At 43.2% G+C, this 22,611-nt stretch overlaps 5 protein-coding genes across 13 annotated transcripts; 2 read left to right on the top strand and 3 right to left on the bottom strand.

The window, feature by feature from the left end:
• Nucleotides 1-601: 601 nt before the first annotated feature.
• Nucleotides 602-3,808, top strand: LOC307031340 (uncharacterized protein). The gene is made up of 4 exons (XM_079668366.1): nt 602-954; nt 1,607-1,936; nt 2,030-2,160; nt 3,332-3,808. Exons 1-4 carry the CDS (start codon nt 849-851, stop codon nt 3,446-3,448), a joined length of 684 nt encoding a protein of 227 aa, XP_079524492.1. The 5' UTR covers nt 602-848; the 3' UTR covers nt 3,449-3,808.
• A 329-nt stretch (nt 3,809-4,137) lies between these two features.
• On the bottom strand, nt 4,138-9,788 carry fastkd2 (FAST kinase domains 2). The gene is made up of 11 exons (XM_079668349.1): nt 8,664-9,788; nt 8,465-8,568; nt 8,251-8,359; nt 7,885-8,008; nt 7,657-7,796; nt 6,959-7,131; nt 6,601-6,764; nt 6,274-6,510; nt 6,128-6,191; nt 5,541-5,655; nt 4,138-4,360 (listed from the first exon to the last, which is right to left on the bottom strand). The coding sequence occupies exons 1-11, from the start codon at nt 9,297-9,299 to the stop codon at nt 4,217-4,219; spliced, it is 2,010 nt and encodes a 669-aa protein (XP_079524475.1). The 5' UTR covers nt 9,300-9,788; the 3' UTR covers nt 4,138-4,216.
• Nucleotides 9,789-9,944: 156 nt separating this feature from the next.
• mdh1b (malate dehydrogenase 1B, NAD (soluble)) lies at nt 9,945-12,979 on the top strand (the record flags this gene model as incomplete). 2 transcript variants are annotated; one of them, XM_079668353.1, is made up of 10 exons in its annotated part: nt 9,945-10,092; nt 10,177-10,289; nt 10,382-10,516; nt 10,687-10,829; nt 10,906-11,074; nt 11,212-11,497; nt 11,588-11,729; nt 11,870-12,045; nt 12,129-12,268; nt 12,361-12,979. In XM_079668353.1, the coding sequence occupies 10 exons, from the start codon at nt 9,945-9,947 to the stop codon at nt 12,400-12,402; spliced, it is 1,494 nt and encodes a 497-aa protein (XP_079524479.1). In that variant the 3' UTR covers nt 12,403-12,979. The 2 variants fall into 2 exon arrangements, with proteins under 2 accessions (XP_079524479.1, XP_079524478.1); XM_079668352.1 differs by having other exon boundaries at nt 11,152-11,497.
• On the bottom strand, nt 12,443-19,143 carry retreg2 (reticulophagy regulator family member 2). 2 transcript variants are annotated; one of them, XM_079668351.1, is made up of 10 exons: nt 18,842-19,143; nt 18,304-18,407; nt 18,008-18,035; nt 17,582-17,711; nt 17,245-17,329; nt 16,721-16,858; nt 16,256-16,344; nt 15,119-15,254; nt 14,432-14,946; nt 12,443-14,395 (listed from the first exon to the last, which is right to left on the bottom strand). In XM_079668351.1, exons 1-10 carry the CDS (start codon nt 19,093-19,095, stop codon nt 14,198-14,200), a joined length of 1,677 nt encoding a protein of 558 aa, XP_079524477.1. In that variant the 5' UTR covers nt 19,096-19,143; the 3' UTR covers nt 12,443-14,197. The 2 variants fall into 2 exon arrangements, with proteins under 2 accessions (XP_079524477.1, XP_079524476.1); XM_079668350.1 differs by having other exon boundaries at nt 12,443-14,946; nt 18,842-19,142.
• Nucleotides 19,144-19,755: 612 nt separating this feature from the next.
• On the bottom strand, nt 19,756-22,505 carry prkag3a (protein kinase, AMP-activated, gamma 3a non-catalytic subunit). 7 transcript variants are annotated; one of them, XR_013805927.1, is made up of 13 exons: nt 22,358-22,505; nt 22,227-22,260; nt 22,031-22,157; nt 21,868-21,954; nt 21,738-21,821; nt 21,504-21,549; nt 21,357-21,411; nt 21,143-21,269; nt 20,889-21,054; nt 20,746-20,783; nt 20,490-20,636; nt 20,219-20,409; nt 19,756-19,979 (listed from the first exon to the last, which is right to left on the bottom strand). XR_013805927.1 is itself a non-coding variant. In XM_079668363.1 (13 exons), the coding sequence occupies exons 1-13, from the start codon at nt 22,392-22,394 to the stop codon at nt 19,966-19,968; spliced, it is 1,056 nt and encodes a 351-aa protein (XP_079524489.1). In that variant the 5' UTR covers nt 22,395-22,505; the 3' UTR covers nt 19,756-19,965. The 7 variants fall into 7 exon arrangements, 5 of the variants coding, with proteins under 5 accessions (XP_079524489.1, XP_079524488.1, XP_079524487.1 ...); XR_013805928.1 differs by having other exon boundaries at nt 19,756-19,887; XM_079668363.1 differs by having other exon boundaries at nt 20,316-20,409.
• Between the last annotated feature and the right edge of the window lie 106 nt (nt 22,506-22,611).

Here is a 22,611-nt window from a genome sequence, read left to right as displayed (position 1 = left end):
ATCTGCAAAGCATTTGTTGTGGCTTGTAACCATAGACTGCTTGTAACAGAAGACAACTAAAGAAATAAAGGGATGTGTCGCCCTCTAGTGGACAAACAAAGACATTGATTTTTCTTTTCATACCCATTTCTTTTAATACATTTTTCTTTTCACTTTAACAAAGTGTACATGTTATAAGTCTTTGTGTGTAATACTCAATGACTCACACAGTGTAAAGAGAGTGAGTTATTCACAGACATTTTCTCTGCTAGTCAGCCTTTGCTAATGTTGGGAGACACACACGTCAGTTTAGTGTTCGGTAAACATTTAAACATGGAACACCGGGTCATTGCACTTTTGGTCACTCACTTTACCTCCAACTGTGCAACATTCTGCTACACAGCAGAAGGGAATGTTACTATACTTTAACTTGCATGCTTCATTTTTCAAAAGGTATTCTAGTAAATGCAGGTTGTTCAAAGGTGTGCTTTTCCTTCCACTGTTTTAATCTTTGTCTCCACACAATGATACATTATAACACATAATTGGTTCACAGATCCCTCTTGCGTTACGTCTAAATGAACACAGTTAAATTAACAAAATGTGTAAGGCATCAAAGGTCACAATCTCTGGGAGAGAGCGGAAACTTGAGCAGAGGAGGCGTTTCTCTGCCACAGGATGTTTTCCCTCACGAGAGGATGTGTATCTGCACTCTCTGCACCGCCGTGGGAGTGTTGTAATCACACACACCGAGGCATTGTAGTCAAATTAACACTTCCATGGAACCCGAGTTGGTAATATCGCAGTACCTGATCGCATTTATCTGCAGCGTTTACAGTGTGCTGAAGGAGCTCGACCTGTGTTAGGTGATGAGGGAGATGTTGAGGCGAGTTGTGCAGAAGATGAAGATGAGGGCTTGCTGGATGCTCATGATCCTCCTGAGCTGCAGGTTATCTCGGGCTTCTGACAAAACACGTAAGTTTACTCATTCATATACTCATAATTATTAGGATTCATGTGGTAGGAGAACACTGTGTGTGTTGATTGCTAAGTTTATGCATGTCAAATGTGGGATTTTAAATCAGAAATATCAGAGATGAGCCCCATCCTGTATATATCCTATCTCATTGGCTGTTTATATATTGGTTGGTGCCGAAGAGGATACTGCAAGTCTAAAAATGTCGGCTGAATTTGTGGGTTGAGATTTTTCTATGTAAACAAGTCAACAGGGAGATTTGAAAATAAAGTGTTGCCTCAATTTAAAGACTATAACAGTTTACAGAGAGTCTCTATTTCAATTCCAATACATCACGTAAATCAAGACCTCCACCTCTTGAGTGGCATAATTGAGTCGTTCAGAGGATGACTCAACTGTTTCTTGTGAAATGTGAGTAAAAGGGGCAAATTTGCTGCTTTTGAATAAATTCCGTGTGGGGGTGGAGGTGCACTGAAATGATTAGATCCAAAGTGTTAATTTCACTTAGTGGCATTAGATTCTTATAAATCAATGTTTGCAGGAGTGTTAGCTGTGAAAGCACGTTTCCTTTGCAAGCCGTTTGGTTTTGGTTTCACATTGGTGTGAAAAACACGTATTTTCAGAATATATCATCAACATTTTTCTCTGCAGAAGAGCTGAAAATGATCTGCGTACCTTTCGGAGGCGATGCTTCCGTGCCTTGCCCGGAGCTGAACCAGCGAGACGCGACCTTGAACCTCCTCAAGAACGAAGAATCGATTTCCAAGCAAAATTTGATCTTCAGTGGAAACGCCACGTGGAAAGCTCCGACCAAGGCAGAAGTCGAACTACATGAAAACAGGGAAAATAAATCAGTGCATTTCATGCTGAAGGGAGTGAATGCCAGCAGCTTCGGTCTCTACAGATGTGAGGCCAAAGCCTTTCACCCCCCTCCCATTGAGAACATGCCAAGTACTGTGTTCATCCTGGTACAAGTAGAAGGTAAATATCTCTTAAAGGTTGGAAGGAAACAGGGGAATGTTTATAATTGTGTGCATATGGTCACTGAATACTTCCTGAATATGTTTCTTCCAGGACACCAATGCAGTTTGAAAACAAAAGCAGATGGAGGTCAAACTGATGGACTTCTCTGGATTTGGATTCTGGGGCTTGTAGTCCTTAGCATTTACGGCGTAACTGCCACTATCATTGCAGGCATCTTCTGGGTAAGCTCACGTAACACTACATGAGTCTGGAGGGGAACCGGTATTTAAACTACAGAGCAACAGCCATTGTCCTTTTATGACCCTTTGGACGATAGTGTATGTCAAATGTATGTCTTTGAAACTAAGGAAGCTTTTAAAAATACAACCAGAACCTCTGAGCTTTTTAGAGCTGGAGAAAAGACTAGATAATTAAACTAGATGCACACATATTGTTCGTAAAATATTTTAAGACTGTCTGTGAAATAAGAGACTAAAGCTTACTTATAGTACATTTTGTGATCTTGTTCAATATATTCAAATGCTTTAATATGTTTGCACTCATGTGTGTTTCTTATTCATTCAAATCGTTTTTCTTTTGAAATTATGAAAGGTACGTCAGGTACCCAAATCCCTAGAAAAACCCATGAAACCCAGAAGACATGTCCCTTTCGTCCTCACTGATCAAGGGCGGATTAACAGTATGGGCAACCTGGGGAAGTGCCCAGGGGCCCTTGAGCAAAGAGGGTCCAACCTCACTCATCATACATTGTTTTAAACGGCACTCACTTTTCACCATAAATAACACAACTTTTCCATAGGGTCAAATTACTGTAGGTCTCACTATGTATGCGCTCAACTTTATTACTACGCGGCGGCGGTGTATAGCCGAATCGCAGCCCCACCCTTTAGCAACCACACAATTTCACTACATATTTTACTTTTGTAACTCTCGATGTTTGTGACAAACAGAACTCCTCGTGTACTTGTACAACCAGCCAGTCCTATTTTGGCATTGAGTGGGGTGCTGTTCTGAGGTTTTGATTGATATTACCTAGATCTTCTTGAGCCATACACTGTCTTGAGATCTTATCCATTGTATCTTTGTCTTGTGATTTTTGACTGAAAGGGCAAAAGCCTGGACCTACTTTGGTTGAACTATGTGGCTTCGTCCCTGCTTTTGACAAATAGGTGTGCGATTTGACATGCCAGATTGACTGAAGATTCTAAATATTGGTCATGTTGGTAGGATTGGGTAGGCGTGGTGTTACTTGTTGGTACGTGGGTTGGGGGCATGAGTGCTCAGTGCCCTGGGGCCCCTGGAGGTACTAATCCAGCCTTGTCACTGATATGACATTATGACCATTTAGTGCATTATATACCCGCACTCACATGATGCTGTGTTCTCTCACAGGTGAAGTGGAGGAGCTCAGAGTCCCAAACTGACTACATGAACACCAAACCCATAGCGCCCCGGGACCGCAGGAAGAACAAATGGGTCCAGAATCCTGGACCACGGCACTTCAGTTAACATTACCCCTGTTAGTGTACATATAAAAACACAGGTGTCCGTGAAGCAGCTCAGAAAAATATCCTCAGCGAGGTTTTGTTAAGTTCATTTTTCTTTCTCTGTACTTGTCTACATAGCGAAAGCAGCAGCTCTTTTTGTATCAGCTTTTTTTAAAGAATACAAATCTTAGTTCACTGTCTCTTCTTTTCAAACAAAGAGACAGTGAACGCTGTTCCTGCTGCACTGATCTGCAGCAGGAACCCTCTGTGGTTGAAACAGATCCATGTGTCTGAATGAGGGGATTTGACCTCATTTACAACCCCGCGTGGTGAATCACGAGCGACCGCAACTTTGAAATAAATAATAAAACATTCTACAAACTTTGGTTGTGAATCATCTCTCTTTCCACGCTCATTTCTGAGAAACACAGAAACATCATTTCGGAGTTTATAAGGAGAGGCAAACGATAACAATGTGCACGGTTTCCTGTGTGCTTCAAAGAAACTACCTTTACACTGCTCACCTTGCAGTTTCTGTACGAGCACACAGATTTTTATGGGTTTCATTCAGCAGCTTACTCATCAACCGCCACCGGCATCAGCAAGATCCCCATGTTGTTTCTGTTAGGCTTTGAACAAATTGCCGACGGATGATTAAAAACAAATGAGATGCAGATTGTTCACCTTTAGAAAAGAAAACCCAAACCAGAGCACATTTATAACAACACTTTAATTCTTTCTCTTTCACATTCTATACAAAGCTATAAATAGCAAACCGCAACCGGTGTGTTCATGATGATTGCACAGTTTGTGACTCCTGGTTCGTGTTTAGTGTCTCCACTTCAGCTTGTGATCTGAGTTCAGGAAAAATCCGATCCCTGAGGAAATCCGTCCTCTCTTCCTCTGGCATAGAATTCAGCTCCCGCTCCGTCACCTGGAGGACAGGACGAGGAGAAGGTACATTGTGTCACTCTAACTTCGTCAAGTGGTAGCAGTAGAATTTGTTTTCTGATCAAATGTTAGCGAGCAATTGTCTTAGAGCAGGGGTGTCAAACTCAATTTAATCGCGGTCCACATCAGCATTATGGCTGCACTCAAAGGGCCGGTTGTAACTTATATATAAATATTTATATAAAATAATGTATTATATTACATTATTGCCTCTGCATTGGATTATTATCAGATAGGCTAATAACTTCATAATTAACTTCGTCTGAAAGCAGAAGTCTGGGGCAAATAATTGCAAGTCTCTTCATTGACAATGTCACAAAATGATTTCAAAAGAAAAGCTGGAAAACAAGTCAAAATCAAAAAAAGGAAATGACATTTAAAAAAAAAACTAACAAAAGAGGAAATTCTGAGAAAAGGGAATATTTAGAAGAAAAAATATCAAATTCGGAGAAAAAAAGTCTAATTTGAGATGCATTGTGGGACATGTAGTTTATGGGCAACGTGCTTCATTAAATCATTATGTAACCGTATAATAAACATATTATATTCTTTGCAAGCTCTTGTGGGGCCGCAGAAAATGAAGTCACGGGCCCGATTTGGCCCCCGGGCCTTGAGTTTGACACCCCTGTCTTAGAGGAACTGTGGGTGAAGGAAGGTTTAATTTAAGAGGCTAAGGGAAATGAAGAAATCAATATTATTCTGACACTTAAAGGTGGGGTAGGTAAGTTTGAGAAACCGGCTCGAGATACACTTTTTGTTATATTCCATGGAATGCTCTTAACTTCCCGATAGCAAGGAATATCTGAAGTGCTTTGACAACAGATCCATAAAAAAAATGTCATCTCTGGAAGCCGTGGCGCTGTAAAAAGCTCGACCAATCATCTGAGCCGGCCCGGCTAAAGTAACTGGATGGCCTACCTGCCTGTCAGCCTTCCATCTGTGCACAAACTTATCTCGTGCCCTCATTGGTCATGTGTGCGTTCGTGTGTGTTGGAGGCGGGGCTCTGTGAGGAAGTGGCAGATTTCTTCCGGCTGTGTATTTTCAAATTCTAGCGCACTCCAGCTGGTTTCTCCAAAATGACCTACCCCATCTTTCAAAGTAAAAGTTTAAACTCGATTCTTAGAAAAGACAGAGCCAAACTGTCATCGTCTCTCAGTCTCACCCAGACGGGGTCATATCCGAGGGTCTTCAGGTGGCGCATCTTGAGAGCCAGAGTGCCGCGGGGATGGGACGTGCCAAAGCAGAAACTAGAGTGGGATGGGAAAATGACTGCAATCCTAGGACGGGGGGGAGGAAGTGGTGTTTGGTTAAAAGACAGAAATGTGAAGACAACTAACCTTTACACGGCAGGGTTATTACGCTTCTTTGATTTTTAATAGTTTTTTTTGTCTTGGTTTCAAATGAAAAAAGCATTTTTAAAGTTATATTTGTTTAGCTGTTGGTAGTTGCTGGATAAGCCTTTTAAATTAACACATCATTTTCAATACATGTCTTAAATTGTTACCATCCTGTGTTCCTCAGTGAAAGCAAGTGACTAAAGATTGTATCTAAATCTTGAAATGAGTTCAAAATGATATTAAAGAATCTGTAAAAAAAAAAATGGTGGAATCAGATTTGCCCGACTGACTGAACATCCTCTCCACCTTTCGTCACAACAAACTCACATAATCACGATAAATCAAAAAACAAAATACCAACGAAGACGTGTTAAAGTGTCCGCTGATGTTATCTCCTGCAGACTGATCTTACCTCGGTCTGCTCTCTGCACTGCCGCTATCAGTCTCAGACGTCGGAGGTTCGGTTATCACTCCATCTACGAGTCACAAGCAAAATACTTCAGTCATCTTAGCAAGGGACGTGAAGACAAAGAAAGAAGTATTCCAGATAGTGTTTACCTATGAAGTGGAAGCCCAACACCAACACCCTCTCCTGCAGAGTGCTGTTCTCCTGGTCCTCCATCACACTCTGCAGGCACTGCGAGAGCTCCGGGATCACAGCTTGACTTTCCAGGACGGGGGCTCCCAGGAGAGTTGGGGGCACCGTCAGGGGCTGAGGGAGCACAGGATGCTCGAGATGGAGGCACAAGTTCACCGTCTGAAACATCCTCTCCTGGTTGGCGAGGTAATTGGGATCTGAGGAGAAAAATAAATCAGATCAAATGAATTCCAAAAAGGTCCAAGTGTGGGGGGAATAAAACAAAAAGAAGAATGTGTTTGTCTTACCTGTGGATTTAAACTTCTCCAGTGTGCTGCTCTGCAGGAGGGGCTCCAGGAGTGCAGAGGGGAAGTGGCCCAGTAGACACAGATAAAAGACCACCTTCAATAACTCAAAGCTGGACATCTTGGGGAGATAGGAGACCAGAGCCGGGACCAGACTATCTAGGAACCTGCCACAGCATAAAGGAAACCAATTCTCATTTAAATGATGCATTAAAAAAAACATTGTAAATAAATAATATTTGTTTAATAAAAAAAAGGTTGCAGAAATCCTAATTAAAAAAAGAGCAAGTTGCAAAACATACTAAATATGAATTGTAGGGCCTGTGTATGAGTGTCATTTGAAGCCATGTGAGAGACCTACTGCTGTTTCCTGTGCTGCAGATCGTAGTTGAGAGTGGAGTAAACCTTGACCACACAGAGCAGGTCTTTCAGTGTCAGAGCTTTGGGATTTTCTATCACTTTTAAAGCGAATGCCTCCATTGGTGCGGCGGGACAGAAGGTGAGCCTCTCACACACAGACAGGAAGAGGACCACCTGAACAGACAGGGAGACACCTTTAAAAAACACTTAAAGACCGGGTTCATACACTTTTTCACCAATGATTTCCACCTCATTTTCCATGACAACTGAGAATGGTTTATTTGAACATGGAACAGGAAAATAAGGTCTGAAACATGTTGTGCCTATTTAAAACAAATCAAATAGGCTTACTAGCTTCTACAGCTACTAATTAAAATCTCTCACTAGCAAAATACCTCGACAGTTAAATGCCATTTTACATTTCATTACTATACAGTATTTATTATCATTATAGTATTACTATTTTGGCGATTAGATCAAATATAAATTATATTTGATGCAACTTTAGTTACATTTCCATGACTTTTCCAAAACTTTAGGAAAAATATTGTTTTCCAAAACTTTTCCAGGGCCTGGAATTAGCATGTAGAATTTCCATGACTTTTCCAGGTTTTTAATGACCGTGAGAACCCGGTAAAGATCAGATTCTTGCTTAGCCGTTTGTATGATTGAGATTTTACGAGGGTTCTGCTGCAGCACCTGTTTTTTAGTCCATATGTCGATCATAGAGGCGGCGTATTCTGACAAGTTAGTGAGCACCTCGAAGTCTCTGTATTGCAGCTGCCTGAACGACTGCATGGTTTCAAACAGTGGGTTGAAGGGCATCCCATGGAGGTTTTCTACCAAAGGAGGGATTAGCAGGTTAATCAAACAACGAAAAAATACTTTGGATTTCATTTATAGACTAGAATTCAGAGCCGTGTTTACCTTGAGTTATCTTACTGCAGATGTCCAGCAGTGGTTTGGAGAAGAAATTCATTGTGGCCATAGCGGTGATTATGTGCTGGGAGTCTAAAACGCTGAAGTACTTTGACATCGATAAGGCCTTTGCCTGGAGGAAGCAGGGGACAGAATGAGTCAATGGGGAATGGGTTCAGTTGCATAGACAGTGAAACACAAGACATTTCTTGGTCATGCCCTGTAGTTTATAAATACTATGATATTTCAATGAGCTGTTATTAGATAATGTCATGAGCAGTCAAGGACATTTCTGCACAATTATAAACCTTGAGACATTTAGAATCAAATAAATCAGGGTCTAAATACGGTTCAAATCAGGACTCATAAACCAACCTCGAATTTCCGTTTGAGGCCTGTTGGGGTGTCTTTGCCCAACATACGCATCATATTCTGCAGAGCCATTACGTTTTTGATGTCGGGAAGACGGGCCTCAACCACCATCCTAGGACACAGCCACAAAAAAACGAAAATGTTTCCAAATCTGAAAAAAAATGTGTCATGTAAATATCTCAAGGGGTCTTCCTAACAACAACACCACAATCCTGACCTCACGCCTTCCTTCAGTGCATCAGTGTTGTTACTCTGCTCCATGTTTCGCAGACAGGAGGCCAAGATGGACAAGCTCCTCTCATCAAAGCCATTCAGATTCTCCTGTAAGTGGACAATAACATTAACTCGGGTTAAAAACAAAAACATTTCCAAATGGAAAATTACATTTTGTTGATGGTCATACTTTCGCAAACTACCTGGCAGTTTCGGAGATAAGTCTGGATTACACGGCTGCCCTGAGGAACCCCAAGATTGACCATACTAATGAGAGAATAAGCTACGGCTCCATTGCCCATTCGCCCCACATTCGTCATGGCTTGTTGCAGCAGCACGTCAAAACCAGGATGCTCAAACATGAGCTGCAGCTCCAAGCGCCGGTTATCAGTCGACATCCTCTTAGCGACGAACCAGATGTGGCACAGGCACGAGCTGATCTGCTTAACCGTGGGTGCATTTTCAGAGGTGAGATCCAACACGTCTGACGGGGACAAACAGCTTTTCAGGCGGTCCATTAAAGATGAAGTCCACTGTGTCTCGTCAGATTGGTTCTCATCGGGCAGCGAAGACTTTGCCAGGGGAGAGGAAAGAGGCTCCTTCTCTTCCAGGATCTCACTGTGAATCGTCCCCTTTGAGTAGAACCTCACTGAACTCACACGGTTGCTTTCCAGGCATGTCTGATGGTGCTTTGTGCCCCATATGTGTGCTAACTGCTGACTGGGGAAAGTTGTGTATTTGGGTGATTTCTTCCCCATTAGATTGCTCCGTTGCCATAGAGACCTGCGGCTGCAAAGGCATCCCCATCTCATTACCTCTTTTGTCACCCAGGCAGACATTGTACTGTAATGACTTAGGGGACGAGATAGAAAGAGTCCTTGCGTCCTTAATTCACGCACTGCCCCTTTGTGAAGGGACAATCTCAATCAGGTATTTAGCTAGCAATTTCAGTAAAATGTAAAAAAGTATGGCATTTACTTCCAAATTAGCTTCAGTCAACACTTTATTTACATTATTGGCCACATAGACGGTTACCTCAAACAAGTAATTAGTAAAAATTAAGTATTACAAAGTACTATGACTGAAGATAAACACAAGGTCAACGGACTGGCTCCTCCAAAAACACTGGCTAGCTCACATCAGCTAATGTTAGCAAAGTGACGCACCATACCTTATTACTCCAACATACAAGTAACTGTCACAAAGAAACACACGGCACTTGCTGAAACATGTTACATTTTAGTTGAAATGTGTTAAACTAAGGGACACAGGGCTACATTACACTAAAACGATACTAATGTTTGCTCGCACTCCCATGCGCTGCTCCAGTGCTCCGTGCTGTGTGCGCTGCCATATTAAGTCCCCCTGTCAACCCGGTTAAGCACGAACTGTCACAATATAATAAAAAATGGTCATTGTAAATATACAACATATCAAGTACAATATTTATCACGCTTTATACCACTAAATGGTGGACATGTTTAATGATAGGCCTCCTATTCATCGCAATAACAGGCTCTGGTTTTATGTTTGTTTGCAGCGCTTCCTACACGGACTCAAATAAGCGCTACACCCACAGTTTCCTAGCAACCGACGCCATCCGGGATGCAATGGCTAAATTTGTGCTCGCTGGTAAAGTGTGATCTAACTCATTTTCTTTTAACGTGTTGATGTAGAATATAAAACATACAACTGCTACACTTGTTATCTCTTCAGGTAAAACGGACTGCCCACATTACGCCAAAGCGGAACTATTAGCAGACAGTCTGCAGGGATGTCTGCCAAACTTCAGGATCCACAAGATCTCAGTCCTTCCACATGCATGGAAGGTAATATTGCTTATTTTAAACTATATTAAGTCTCTTTGACTTACAAATCATCGGTATATTTATCCTGTTTCCTCTCACTTGTCTCTCGATAGGAATGGCTCGAGGACACCTGCACAATAAATGGCTGGAAGCACGAGCAGTCCCCTTTGGTTTGGAGGGAGCTGGTGGACCAAGGGGGGAAAGCGATGCTTTTAGGGGGGTTTAGTGACTTCCTGGAGCATTGTCAGGTATATAACCCTTCTAAACCTACAGTAAATCCTGTTATGCTGCATAATTTCTGTCCCCATGAATGACTTCCTTATATGTTCTTTAAACTGTGAGAAATATGTATAACAAATGGCTTGGATTATAGGTCTACGTCTGCCACATGTTATTTTTATCATCCCTTGTTGTGCAGGACTATTACAGCGTCACATCAGATATGCCTACAGATATCATGCTGAGTGTTGCATCAGAGAATCTGGAAACCAAGATGAACTCAATCGTAGAGGAGCAACATCGTGTCAGTCTTATTAAACCCCTTCATATATGGCTCAGCAGGTGGGTTGGTTTGAATATAAAAATAAAAAAGTAGAATTTTTTTTTAAGAGTTAGCTGACAGATTGGGTATTTCCAGCGCTCTTAGCCCAACCGGCCACTTCCTGATCCCCAACCTGCTCTCTGCTGAGGTGTTCCCCAACACTTCAGCTATCAGCCTCCACCTTTTAAACCTGGAGGGGAAAGAGGAGCAACTTCAGTGGCTTAGGATGGAGACGGAGAACCTGGCACTCCCTCTGCTATATCAAGTATGCTTCTTTTTGGAGACTATTTTTTAAACCTAATCAGAAGGAAAACAAAGCTATCTAACTGTATCCATTCACAGGTGACCATTCACACAGATCTGGAACAGGCCTTTAAAGAAGCTGATGTCATTCTACTTCAGGATGAGTGTTGGTCTGATGACAGTGATACAGAAGATGAGGAGGAAATGAAGAAGAAGGTGAAGAGAATCTCAGACAGATACAGAGAGTATGGACAGCTGATTGACACACGGGCCAACAGGGAGGTAAAGGTCATCGTGTCTGGGGACTCCTTTGTCAACCTGAGATGCTCACTACTTTTGGACAATGTAAACTTGATTGACAGCAACCAATTTGTCACCGTGGCAACTCAGCTGGAGAATGAAGCAAGGGCCATCATCGCAAGGAAGCTGAAAGTGAGGACGTCAGGTAGGAAATTCCCCCCCCCCTGTACCTATTAGGTATTTTAAATACATCACCTTCTTAAGCAAGATGAATGATCCCTCCCTTCTGCTGTAGATGTCACACACGTCATTGTGTGGGGAAACATCAGCGGCAGTTTCTATATTGACCTCCAGAGAGCAAAGGTGTTCAACTATGATGGGCCAATCAAAGGACCAGCTTACTTTTCCCAACCAGCCAAAAACATCCTCCAAGAAAGGTTTGCCATAATAAAAATAAATGATATGAAATGGCAAAACTGCCAACCAAACCGTACCCTAATGAGGATTCAGTTCAATGGGTGAAATGTACAGTTGAAACGCCCCCAAAAAAGGTGAATGATCTCCTTCTCTCTTCCAGGAAATGGTTGGAAACAGACTTCCAGGAGTTGGTGCGTTGTCAGCGTGCAGCTGTGGCTTCAAAGACCTGCCGTGCTGCTCCCATGTCGCTCGCTAATGGGATCCTTGAGGTCCTAAAGGCGTGGAATGGCATTTGTGGTCCAGATGAGATCTTCTCTTTGGGAGTGCTTTGCCCAGGTGAGGAGGAGACAGTCATCTCAGACATTGGTTTTTAGCTGATCTATCTTGTGTTTGAACTAATCTTCTTCGGATGCTTGTAGGTGACTATAATCTCCCAGATGGCATCGTCCTCTCAGTCCCCGTCATTTTCACAGACAGGAAGTGGTCCGTGCTGTCGGATGTGACACGTGAAGACAATTTGAAGGAGAGACTTGAGATCGCGGCGAGTGAACTCCGGCAGGTTTGTGAAATTACACACAAATGAAAGATGGTGCTCACAATCTGACTAATCATGAGGTTTAAAACTCATTCTAACAAGTGTTTTTCCCCCAGGAGAAAGAACTGGGATCGGTTGCGGTAAATAAAACAGACTAAAACATGATGAAGTAATCCAGAAGAATCTCACGGCCACATCTTTTTTGTTTCAGTTTGTTCTTTTATTCTCAAACTTTCACATGTGGTGTTGCAGTTTTATTTGACCAGTTTCATGACAATAAAGTTTTTTCCGCTTTGTGAAACCCGTCCGTTGCTGTTATATTTTCAGATGTAAAAGACCAAACTGAGTAGTTTATGGAAAAGGAGAAATTAGAAAATATATTCCTTTTTCTTTAATTGTACATTTCAATAAGTGCCTTTTTTATAGTTCAAGAAGCGATATTTTTAAGCATAAAACACACGACTACAATACACAAACTAGCCTGTTAATATCCTTCTATACATCTGATGTAATCCCTGGCCTTAGCAGTTGGAGACTTCCCCTTTGTTGGTAATGAAATATAAACAAACTAGATTTAATGGGCTCTTTTAACCTGAAACATTCAAATTGATTTTTTCTTTCCTCACAAATTGTGCAATACTTTGTCAGTCGACAAGGAGAACTTGAACAGAGCTCTGTTTTTACATGCAGAATATACACGTTCCTTTTTAGCATTTCTACACTATACACAAGGAGGCATCGACTGAAAAAGGACGGGTTAGTACAAATACAGTGCTGCGACAAGTCGGGAAATGGACACACATTCTGCCATGGTATGTTCAATCTGTACAACCCACCCCTGAGATTCGGATGCCGAGTGGTTTACAGAAAGCAAAACCGGCCTCTTGATACAGTCGAGCATAGTGCTGGATTTCGTTTTTGTCATTTTCTAACATTTTAAATTGCAATGTCCCTCAAAAAAAAGAATCTGCTCCAATAATCCTTTAAAAATGTGCCTCAAATAATGATCATGGACATGCATGGACTTGTCGTGGCACAAAGGAGGTTATTTGGTAAATATACATATCCCAGTGATGACTTTACAAGGGAAAGAAAGTTGGGGCTTTTTTAACAACACTTATCAATAGAGTTGTGAATCAAGAGTAAAGTCAATTACGTATGGATGGACTCTATTGATAAAAAAAGAGGCGTCAATTACCGAGGAACATTTCTTATATCTTGCCACAAAGTCACTTATGTGTACGGGTAAAGATCTACTACTGTTCAACATCCAACAATGTCAACGTTTCCATTTCCAGGCAACAAGTGAAAGACCGCTAATGACTGAGTGCTTCTGTCAGAAATCTAACCTTGGAGACCTTTGGAGGTGAGGACAAGGTGAAGGACTATTGCTCCACTACTCTAACTCTGGGAATACATTATATCGTACAATCATTATGGGTAATTTAGGGGATTGAATTTAGTTTTAAACTCCCCCTGAGCTTAACAATAAACCGACTGACCGTTAAATTAAATAATTTATAGCATATATTATTAGTTATATAATCCAACAGCTCTCCATAGACCCATCTGACTAACATCTGAATGAAAACAAGGTGGAAGGGTTACACTCTTAGCCAAGGGGGGAAATAAAGGCATCATTATTCTCACAGGAAGAAACGTACCCGCTTTTTAATCACGCAGATTTCAATGTGAGATGAACCAAATCCAGATTTCAAATACATTGCAACCCCTGAAAAGAATGATGTCTCTATGACTTGTAACCCAAGCCAGTTTTAAACCGAGGCTGAACAGACCCTTGTAATCTCAACATGTCCCCCCCCCTATCAGCGACCGACAGTATTAAACGGCTAACTTTGATAAATGCTTTGTATATAGCAGTATGTGTGAAGATAATGTAGGTCTAACGTACAAATAAAAACAAAAACAGAAGGGGGTGAGGCAACAGGGAAGCTATGACTGTGGTGGCTGCTGAGGAGACAGAGGGGTCTCCCCACCCCCCGCCTGTCTGTCAGAGGTGAGGTCCAGCCCCTCGTCATACTGCTCCAGTTCACTTTGGTCCAGAAGCTCAAAGTCCTCTTCTTCGGTGGGAACCAGTGTGTCGTCGGGGACAACCTCGCCGGCGCCGCTTTCCGCCGCTTCGTCCAGGACCTCGCCGGCACCGCTTTCCGCCGCTTCGTCCAGGACCTCGCCGGCCCCTACTGTAGTGATCTCGGTGGTGGGGGTCTCCAGAGGGTCCGGGGGGGTTTCAGTGGGGAGGAACTCAGCCAGGGAGGGGTCCTCGCTGGAGCGCAGCAGGGCCGACAGAGTGTTCTGCACCACGGTGGAGATGGCCGTGCTTACTATCTCCTCGCTCAGCGCCTCCAACGACTGCTGTGCATCCTGGGTAACCGCATCTTCCTTCCCGTCTCCCGCCTGTCTCTCCGCTGCCTCCCCTCCCTCGCTCCCGGGTGGCACACCGTGGCCGTTGAAGTGCGTGTTCACAAAGTGGAGCGGAGAAGCGAGGTGCTGGATGAGGAGGCTGATGGGGCTCAGCAGCTCCCCCTCTGGCGGAGCACCGGCCTGGGCTCCGTCTCCCTGACCGCTGCCCCGCAGAGGGAAGTGGAGCTCCATGGACGGGAGCTCCTCCACTGAGGGGAACTCGGGGAGGTCCCTCATGTAGGCCTCCTCCGGGTCGCTGTGTACACTCTGCTGGTCCAGATCTGTGGGACGGATGACGTGGCAACAAACGTTTGATCATATCAGCGGAATATCATTCACAAAGCAAGGTTGAAAAATACAGTAAAAGGACAAAATGTGAACATCGTGTGATTACCCAGAATGCCAGAGGGCATAGTTTGGGCACAAAGGGATGTTGAGATGAGGATGCTTTACCTTCAGAGAGGTCCGTGAGTTGAGGAGTGGTGGCTCTGGACACGGAGAAGCCCCCACTCTCCAGGATGGACACCTCCTCGTCCGACAGCTCCGAGTCTGTGATGGCCATCGCCAGAGCGGTGGTCTTCGCATCCACCTGACCAACACAACAGAAACACAGCGTTATCACTGCTCTAACACAAACACATCATTATCCTTCTCATGATCGCACTTATTGAGCCCTTGAGAGGAAACCAATAAAAGGGTGAATATACAGTAAGTGAGGCTTTGTGTAAATCTGCTGGAGACCAGTCAGATAACCCTCATAATTGTTCAAATTCTTAAACTGGAGGTCTTATCTCATTCCACAGACCCAGCTTAGTGACTGAGTACCTGACACTTCAGTGTTTGAAGGAAACGGAGTACGCGCTGAAATCAATGGAATGTGGTAGTTCTTGAAATATATAGCTTAAAGCCATTTACTTCACAACACTGCAGAGCTTTATAAGCATAACCTGCTTTCCACAATATTACTGCTTCTGTTAATCCTTCACACCTACACACCTACACACCCCTACACACCTACACACCTACACACCCCTACACACAGCTACACAGCTACACACCTACACACCTACACACACCTACATACCTACACACACCTACACACCTACACATCTACACACACCTACACATCTACATACCTACACACCTACACATCTACACATCTACACACACCTACACACCTACACACCTACACACCTACACACACCTACACACCTACACACACCTACACACACACCTACACATCTACACACACCTACACACCTACACACCTACACACCTACACATCTACATACCTACACACACCTACACACACCTACACATCTACACACCTACACACAACTACACATCTACACACCTACACACCTACACACCTACACACCTACACACCTACACACACCTACACATCTACACACCTACACACACCTACACACACACCTACACATCTACACACACCTACACACCTACACATCTACACACCCACACACACACACACACCTACACACCTACACACACCTACACACACCTACACACACCTCCCCCCGGCCTGCTCTATGTGTAATGTGAGTACAGTCTGCAGGTGTGTCTCCGTACCGTGGTGGCGAAGCAGGACAGCTCCTCCTCACTCTCGCTCTCAGTCTCAGCTCTCGGCTCGTCCCCTTCCTCGCCCTCCTTCTTCACCTCTGTTAAAAAACACACATCGACATTTTTAAATAGATCTCAACACGTTTCAGTTAGGACTTTTTAAAACCATATCATTAAATCTAATACCCCTTTGCAGTCAAGGAACATTAGCATGAATGACAATACGTCCAAGATTTCGTTTTCAAAAATAGTATTCTCCATCCACGCCTTCTTTATCAAGTGATGCAATTTAATCTAACTATAAATCTAAAACCTATCTACAGTTGTCAGTATAAAAAGGGCAAAGAGAAGTTGATCTCCTTGGATTCAAAACTCCTCGCGTGCTTGAATCCTGAAATACAAGCATACGTTTCAATAGCTGCAGGGTTTTCATTTGATGAGAGTTAGGCCCTTAATCTAAAACGTGGCACTCACTCCTCTTGTCGTGCTTGCGGTGCTCGGTTTCCCCCTTCATGCTGTAGTCCAGTTTCATGAAGATCGGCTCCAGGCCCGTGTACATCCTCTGGATCAGTTCATGGTACACCACCAGCGGCCATAACAGCACGCTCAGCACTGAACAGGTGCACAGACAAAAGATTTAGACTGCCTCTTCCTTCATGAGTATCAAAGCAAAACGCTGCACATTCACAGGGGGCATGCAAACGAAAAGGCTGACTATGAAGTGAACATCAAGCTGTGTTATCTAAATGTGAAGTTTTAGCAGTTGAAATAAAATATCCTCTCACTACAAATATGAAAGAATGACCTATCAGATAGGAGATTGGGTTGCAATAGGATACCTGATATTTAGCACACACATTAACAGGGAAGGCCAAACCACAGGGGAATGGTATCCTTATCTATTATCACACACCCTCTGTTAGTCAGGGCAAACACACAGTCCAGTGTAAATGAAGGGCTGGAGCACAAGAGTTTCTTTATGTCCATTAGAGACTCACCAATAATATAGGAGATCATGATTCCAGGTACATAATGTCCAACCACAGAGAGTACAAAACAGCTGCTGCACATCATCCCACAGAACTGGGAAACAGAGTAAAGTAAGCAAATGTGTTTGTTTACATTTGAAAGCAGCACGGGGTAAAATAAGGAAGTGAAACGTGGCATGTGTGCAGGTGTGTTTGTGTTTGATGGAAGAGGACGTCTGGTAACTGCAGCGCCAGCTAAAATCACGCCTTGTAGGTTTACAATGTGAATTTGCATTTATTAACCAAGAATACAAACACTTGGAGAATATGTGACAATGGGTGTCAACAGGCAGAGTAAAGGGTGTACCTTGCCATGGTTCTGCCGTTTGTACTGCAGCGTCTCCTGCAGGTACAGACGGTAGGTCAGGAAGCCCTCAGCCAGGTGGTGGCTGAGCTCAGGGACACTGAGCAGGTGCTGCTCCACGCTCATCGTGTGGCTGCACACAAACAACAATACACACAGGAAACAACATTTGAAAAAAACACAAAGCTGTAGTTAAAGTGCTTCAGACTTTACTTGAATGCTTGCAGAGGTAATGCATGTTTCCATGTTATTGTAATGACACAGATGAACACCAATATAAACAGACTAAACTTGACTTGATTTGTTGTGATTATATGGATATGTAAAACATGACGTCAGAATTACTTCAGGATATGAAGACATAAGACAAGCGTCATGAATAAAAAACTACAAAACAAGTAATCTGTTTATCATGTACACACTACACACCTTACAGGGGGAGGCTCTGCATGTTGAACTGCAGTGGGAGAAAACACACAATTAGCAGCTGATCATAAACACAGAAATGTGTATGAGTAAACAAGCTTTTCAAGACTATTACAGAGCCTTAAGGAGTGAACAGGTTCTACCAAATTTCTTTCTGAGGTTTGTGCTTCGTTGCAGCATAAAAAGTGTATGTAGTGTTTGTATTTGGTAACATATTTATGTTGTTAAATATCAACCAGTCCTATAGTGGTTGTGAATGGGAATGTGAGATTTCCATTCAAGTTACATAAAGGGCTTACTGGTGATGATGGGCATCTTGGGCTTCCATCTCTCCAGCAGCATGAGTCCCAGCAGGGACACACTCAGCAGGAACAGAGGCCGCAGGGAGGTGGATGACAGCAGCCTGTGGAGACACACACACAGTCTGGATGATGTTCAGCAAATAAATCATATCACCAAGTTAAAGTCAATAAATGCATCTATTTGCACCTCTGTTGGTAAACTGTCACTGTCAGCTGGTGACCAGGGCCTGGGCCAGCGAGCATGACATGAGTGCTTGTTAGGATTAGGCTGTGTAACACCTCAAAATAACTCCTGTTATTAATTTTGTCTGCACAATAGTGTTTTACCCTATGGTTTTACCTGACAGTGTGTAATGTATGACGCTCAATTTTCCGAGCTGAAAAAATGAATTTTAAACTGTTTTGCAAGCTGCGTTAGCATTATGCTAAAGACGTGGGATTAGCTTATTTTGACCAATCTTCTCGCAGCTAACTCAACGCAACATTATTGAGATGTCACAAAAAGGTGAACACGTGACTAAACTCGGATGGTTACCAGAACAATGTGTTGAGTGTCAAGGCGACACAAATGCTGCACAGCGGCCTCTCCCACACCAGCAGCCGCTGCACCCATAGAAGGATGGGCTCATAGGGCTGAAGCCAGCCCTGGAGTCTCTCCCGGAGGAGGACCAGCTCCGGGCTCGCGTCCCCGCAGATCTGCTCCGAAGTCCCGGCAGCGAACAGAGACTCAAGGCCGACCGAGGAGGAGGTAACCGAGGGGCGTCTTCTGGCCTCCTCTCCACTCGCCATGTTCCCCCACTTTGTTATGTTGTTGGGATATCACGGGGTATGTGGAAAGAACAGCGTCAAGTGTGACATTCTTTAAGAAATATTAAAACATCCGGTTTTGACTTTCAAAATAAAATTGGTTGCCAACATTTGTTCACATAATACCAACCTGAATATCGTGAAAATAGATGTATTTTGTCAATGTAAAACATTATTTAAATTATATTATTTGCATATTATTACCAAATATCACATTTAGTAACATTCTCATTAGAACTTGAAGTACAGACTTGATGTCAGGCACGCTTACTTTATTTTGAAGGCTATATTAATTTCCGGCCTTATCATTGATTATTTCTGGAACCTTGATGGACCAATGGCACAGATGGGCGGACGGCTCAAAAGGCCCGTCACGGACGAGAAAAAAACAAAACATAGTCACGTGTTTCCTTGTTTACTGAGACGGAACGGGCTAAAGCCATCGAGAAGCATAAGCCCAAGTGCACCACTGTGAGGTTAGAGATAGAGCTGCATGCATGAAATATGGCATAAAGGTTAGGACACTTCAAAACTGTAAAAGCTCTCCTTAACAAGCACACCCTATCACTTCTGCTGCAGCTACTTTTCCTTCTGCAATACCTATTACTCATTGTATATGAATAGAAAAGGCACAACAGCAAGTTTTGATACAAATGTTTATTAGAGAAATAAAAACATATTGATCAATTTGATCAAATGCAGCCAATATTGACATCGTGCTGGAGACCTATAGAGTCGTAGTATCAAGGTCAGCTCACTGTCCTTTGTTGTTACCTGAACACAGCACACAGATCATGAAATAAATCTTTGTGTAAACAACAGCTCATCGTCCCATGTGATCTCTCATTTCAGTCACATATAGATTTCTGAAAGAAATTAGCAAAAGCTAATATTAATAATCAGCCATTTCTGTGGGTTTCCTGAAAAATGATATTTGCTTGCAAGGCATCATTCAGACAGCTGGGGGGGGGGGGGGAGCGGATGTAAAAGCACCATTAGATGTTCTATTAATTAACAATAAAAGTAGCGGTAAAGGCTTCTGGATGCTTGTAAGGCAACAGTATAAAAGGGGGGGTTGGTTTGGGTAAAAGGCTCGAGAGCCTACCTGGCTGGATACGCTGCCAGGGCTCAAGTCTACACAGCTGGTAAAGGGGAGAGGGGCCCCTCTGGCCCCTGGTGCTAGGAGTAAAGGGCATCAATACCTGCAGGGGAGAGCACCATGGCCTGCAGCAGGTCGGACAGAGAGATGATGCCCCTCACCACGTCAGACCTGTCCACCAGAACCAGCCGATGGACCTGGGGTTAGGATGGAAATTCATTATTTTTTATTTCATGATAAATATTTCAGAACACAGTCTTTTGAAGATAATATCTACCTCAGCTTTGACTATACGATCTAGGATGATTTCCAAGGTTTCATAAGGGTAGCATTTAATCACTCCTTCAACAAAACATGAGCGCCTGCGAACAGCCTCGTGCATAGGCATGTCCAGATTGTTGTAAATCTTCTGGGCTGCTATATTCTGCCACAGAGTAAACAAAATGTCAGCAAACAATGAAACGATATTCAAAGATAGTACACTTTAGGGTATTGCACGTTGAGATCAGAAATAGAGCCGTCGGATTACTTACAATCACATCAAATCTTGAGTAGAGAGACACCACTCTGCCTGAGAAACAAAATGTTGACAGCTGTTCAACCAGAGTTAGGAGGATTTCCTGAATGTATTTGACTCTAATACCCAGTTATACAAATAAATAAATCCCTATAATACCTTGTTCATCCACCACAGGTAGTGCAGACACCCGTCTCTCCACAAAAATGGAGAGGGCATGGAACAGCGTGGCAGTTTGCTGAACAGTGGCGATGTTAGTAAATGTCCCAATCCTCAGCTCCTGGATCTGCCTTCCAATGAAAGCAGGCTTTGGAACGGTTTTCCCCTAAAACACCATAGAAGAAGAGCATGAATGCATGCACAAAGTAAATCAACCAGGTTTAATGTAAGTAAAAAATCATGTGCTCGCTCACAAATATATGGAGGAACTTGAGGATTCTTTTGTGGGTGAGGATGTGCAAGACATTTCCAGACACTGGGTCGATGACTGGCAGCCTGTGGATCTTATTCTTCAGTAACGAATAGATGGCATCAAAAAGACTAAGAGGAAACGCGTAGAGGATACATTTGACATCAATTCATCTAGAATCAAGAGAATTACAGCAGTTTCAAAAGTCTGGTTATCACCTGGCTTCTGGAGTGATGTGAATGAGGAAGCGATTGAAACACTGCAAGTGGACATCTAGACAGAAGAGTAAAGAGAGAGAGCGCTGTAGATTTACAGAGACGGTGTATCACTGATCCCTCGTGGTTATTTACTTTGAAATGAATCACCTCTCCATGTCTCAATCTTGTGGCTCTCCAGCTCGTACATTTGAACCTTCAAAAAGGGAAACCCAGAAGTCAAGATATGAGTCACTCACCACACCTCAAGAAGGTCAAAGCAAATATAGAACACCAGCTAAACATACAGTCAAATGTTGACGTTGAACACTGCGTTGTACTGCGTGCATTGGACGTGTTCATTCAAACGTTGTGATATTCACGGTGTTTCAAATCCATGCTCACCAAGGGGGACTTGTAATAGCAATGCAGGAAGTTGATGAAATCTGTAATGGTCAGCATACCTGTGAGAGGAAAGGATTTATGTTGCTGTTATTAAATTCCCACTGACCTATACTTCCCAATTTGTCCTCACCTTACCCACAAATCTCTGTAACTTGCTGTCCCATAAAGGTGCCGCCCTCAAGCCGTTTGCCACCAGCGCATAGAAGGCCTTCTTCACCTGTGGAAGTCACACATTCACACACTCAGAGGAAGGATGTAACCTCCATATTTCAGCATGTTCTAAATCTTCTTACTTGTAGTTTGGTATCAAATATGACCAGTTTACAGCTGGTTGGAATGGCATCGTAGCAGCTGTGACTTTTCATGAAATTCATGTAGACCGTGCCGTCAGCCTCTGCGAGCAAGCACACGTTAAAAGTCCTGATCCATTACACATGTGTACTACAGACAAAATGGAAACACACATGCATCCAATGGTTGTAATCCTACCTTGTTTCTTTACTTCCTTTTCTGGGAGTGACACCTACAAACATTCAAAAGACATTGACAGAATAGTTTCCCTCGTTTTAATAACACCACAAACACTTTTCTTGTATTCATGTTCAACCCGAGTATCTCACCTGTGAGGTAGGCTCCATGTTTCTGTTGTGTTTCCATGAAAAAGTTGATGTCGAAGCAGCGAAGCGTTAACGGCTGGTGGCTCCGGTCGGTTTGTTACCCTTTCCTCCAAAGCAGTCGGGTCTATATTAGGAACTCTCAAGTGGTATGTTTCCGGCCAGGGGTGGATGGGAGGGGTACAATAACATGGCACAGGCTCAAGGGGGAGGGACGACGACCGTTCTGCCGAAACAGGACATCTGCTTAAGACACATCA

This window comes from Notothenia rossii (assembly GCF_949606895.1).
Source record: "Notothenia rossii genome assembly, chromosome: 3".
In the NCBI taxonomy this organism is placed as follows: domain Eukaryota; kingdom Metazoa; phylum Chordata; class Actinopteri; order Perciformes; family Nototheniidae; genus Notothenia; species Notothenia rossii.
The sequence above is the reverse complement of the archived record's forward strand: the minus strand, read 5'-3'. Positions and strand labels throughout refer to the sequence as shown.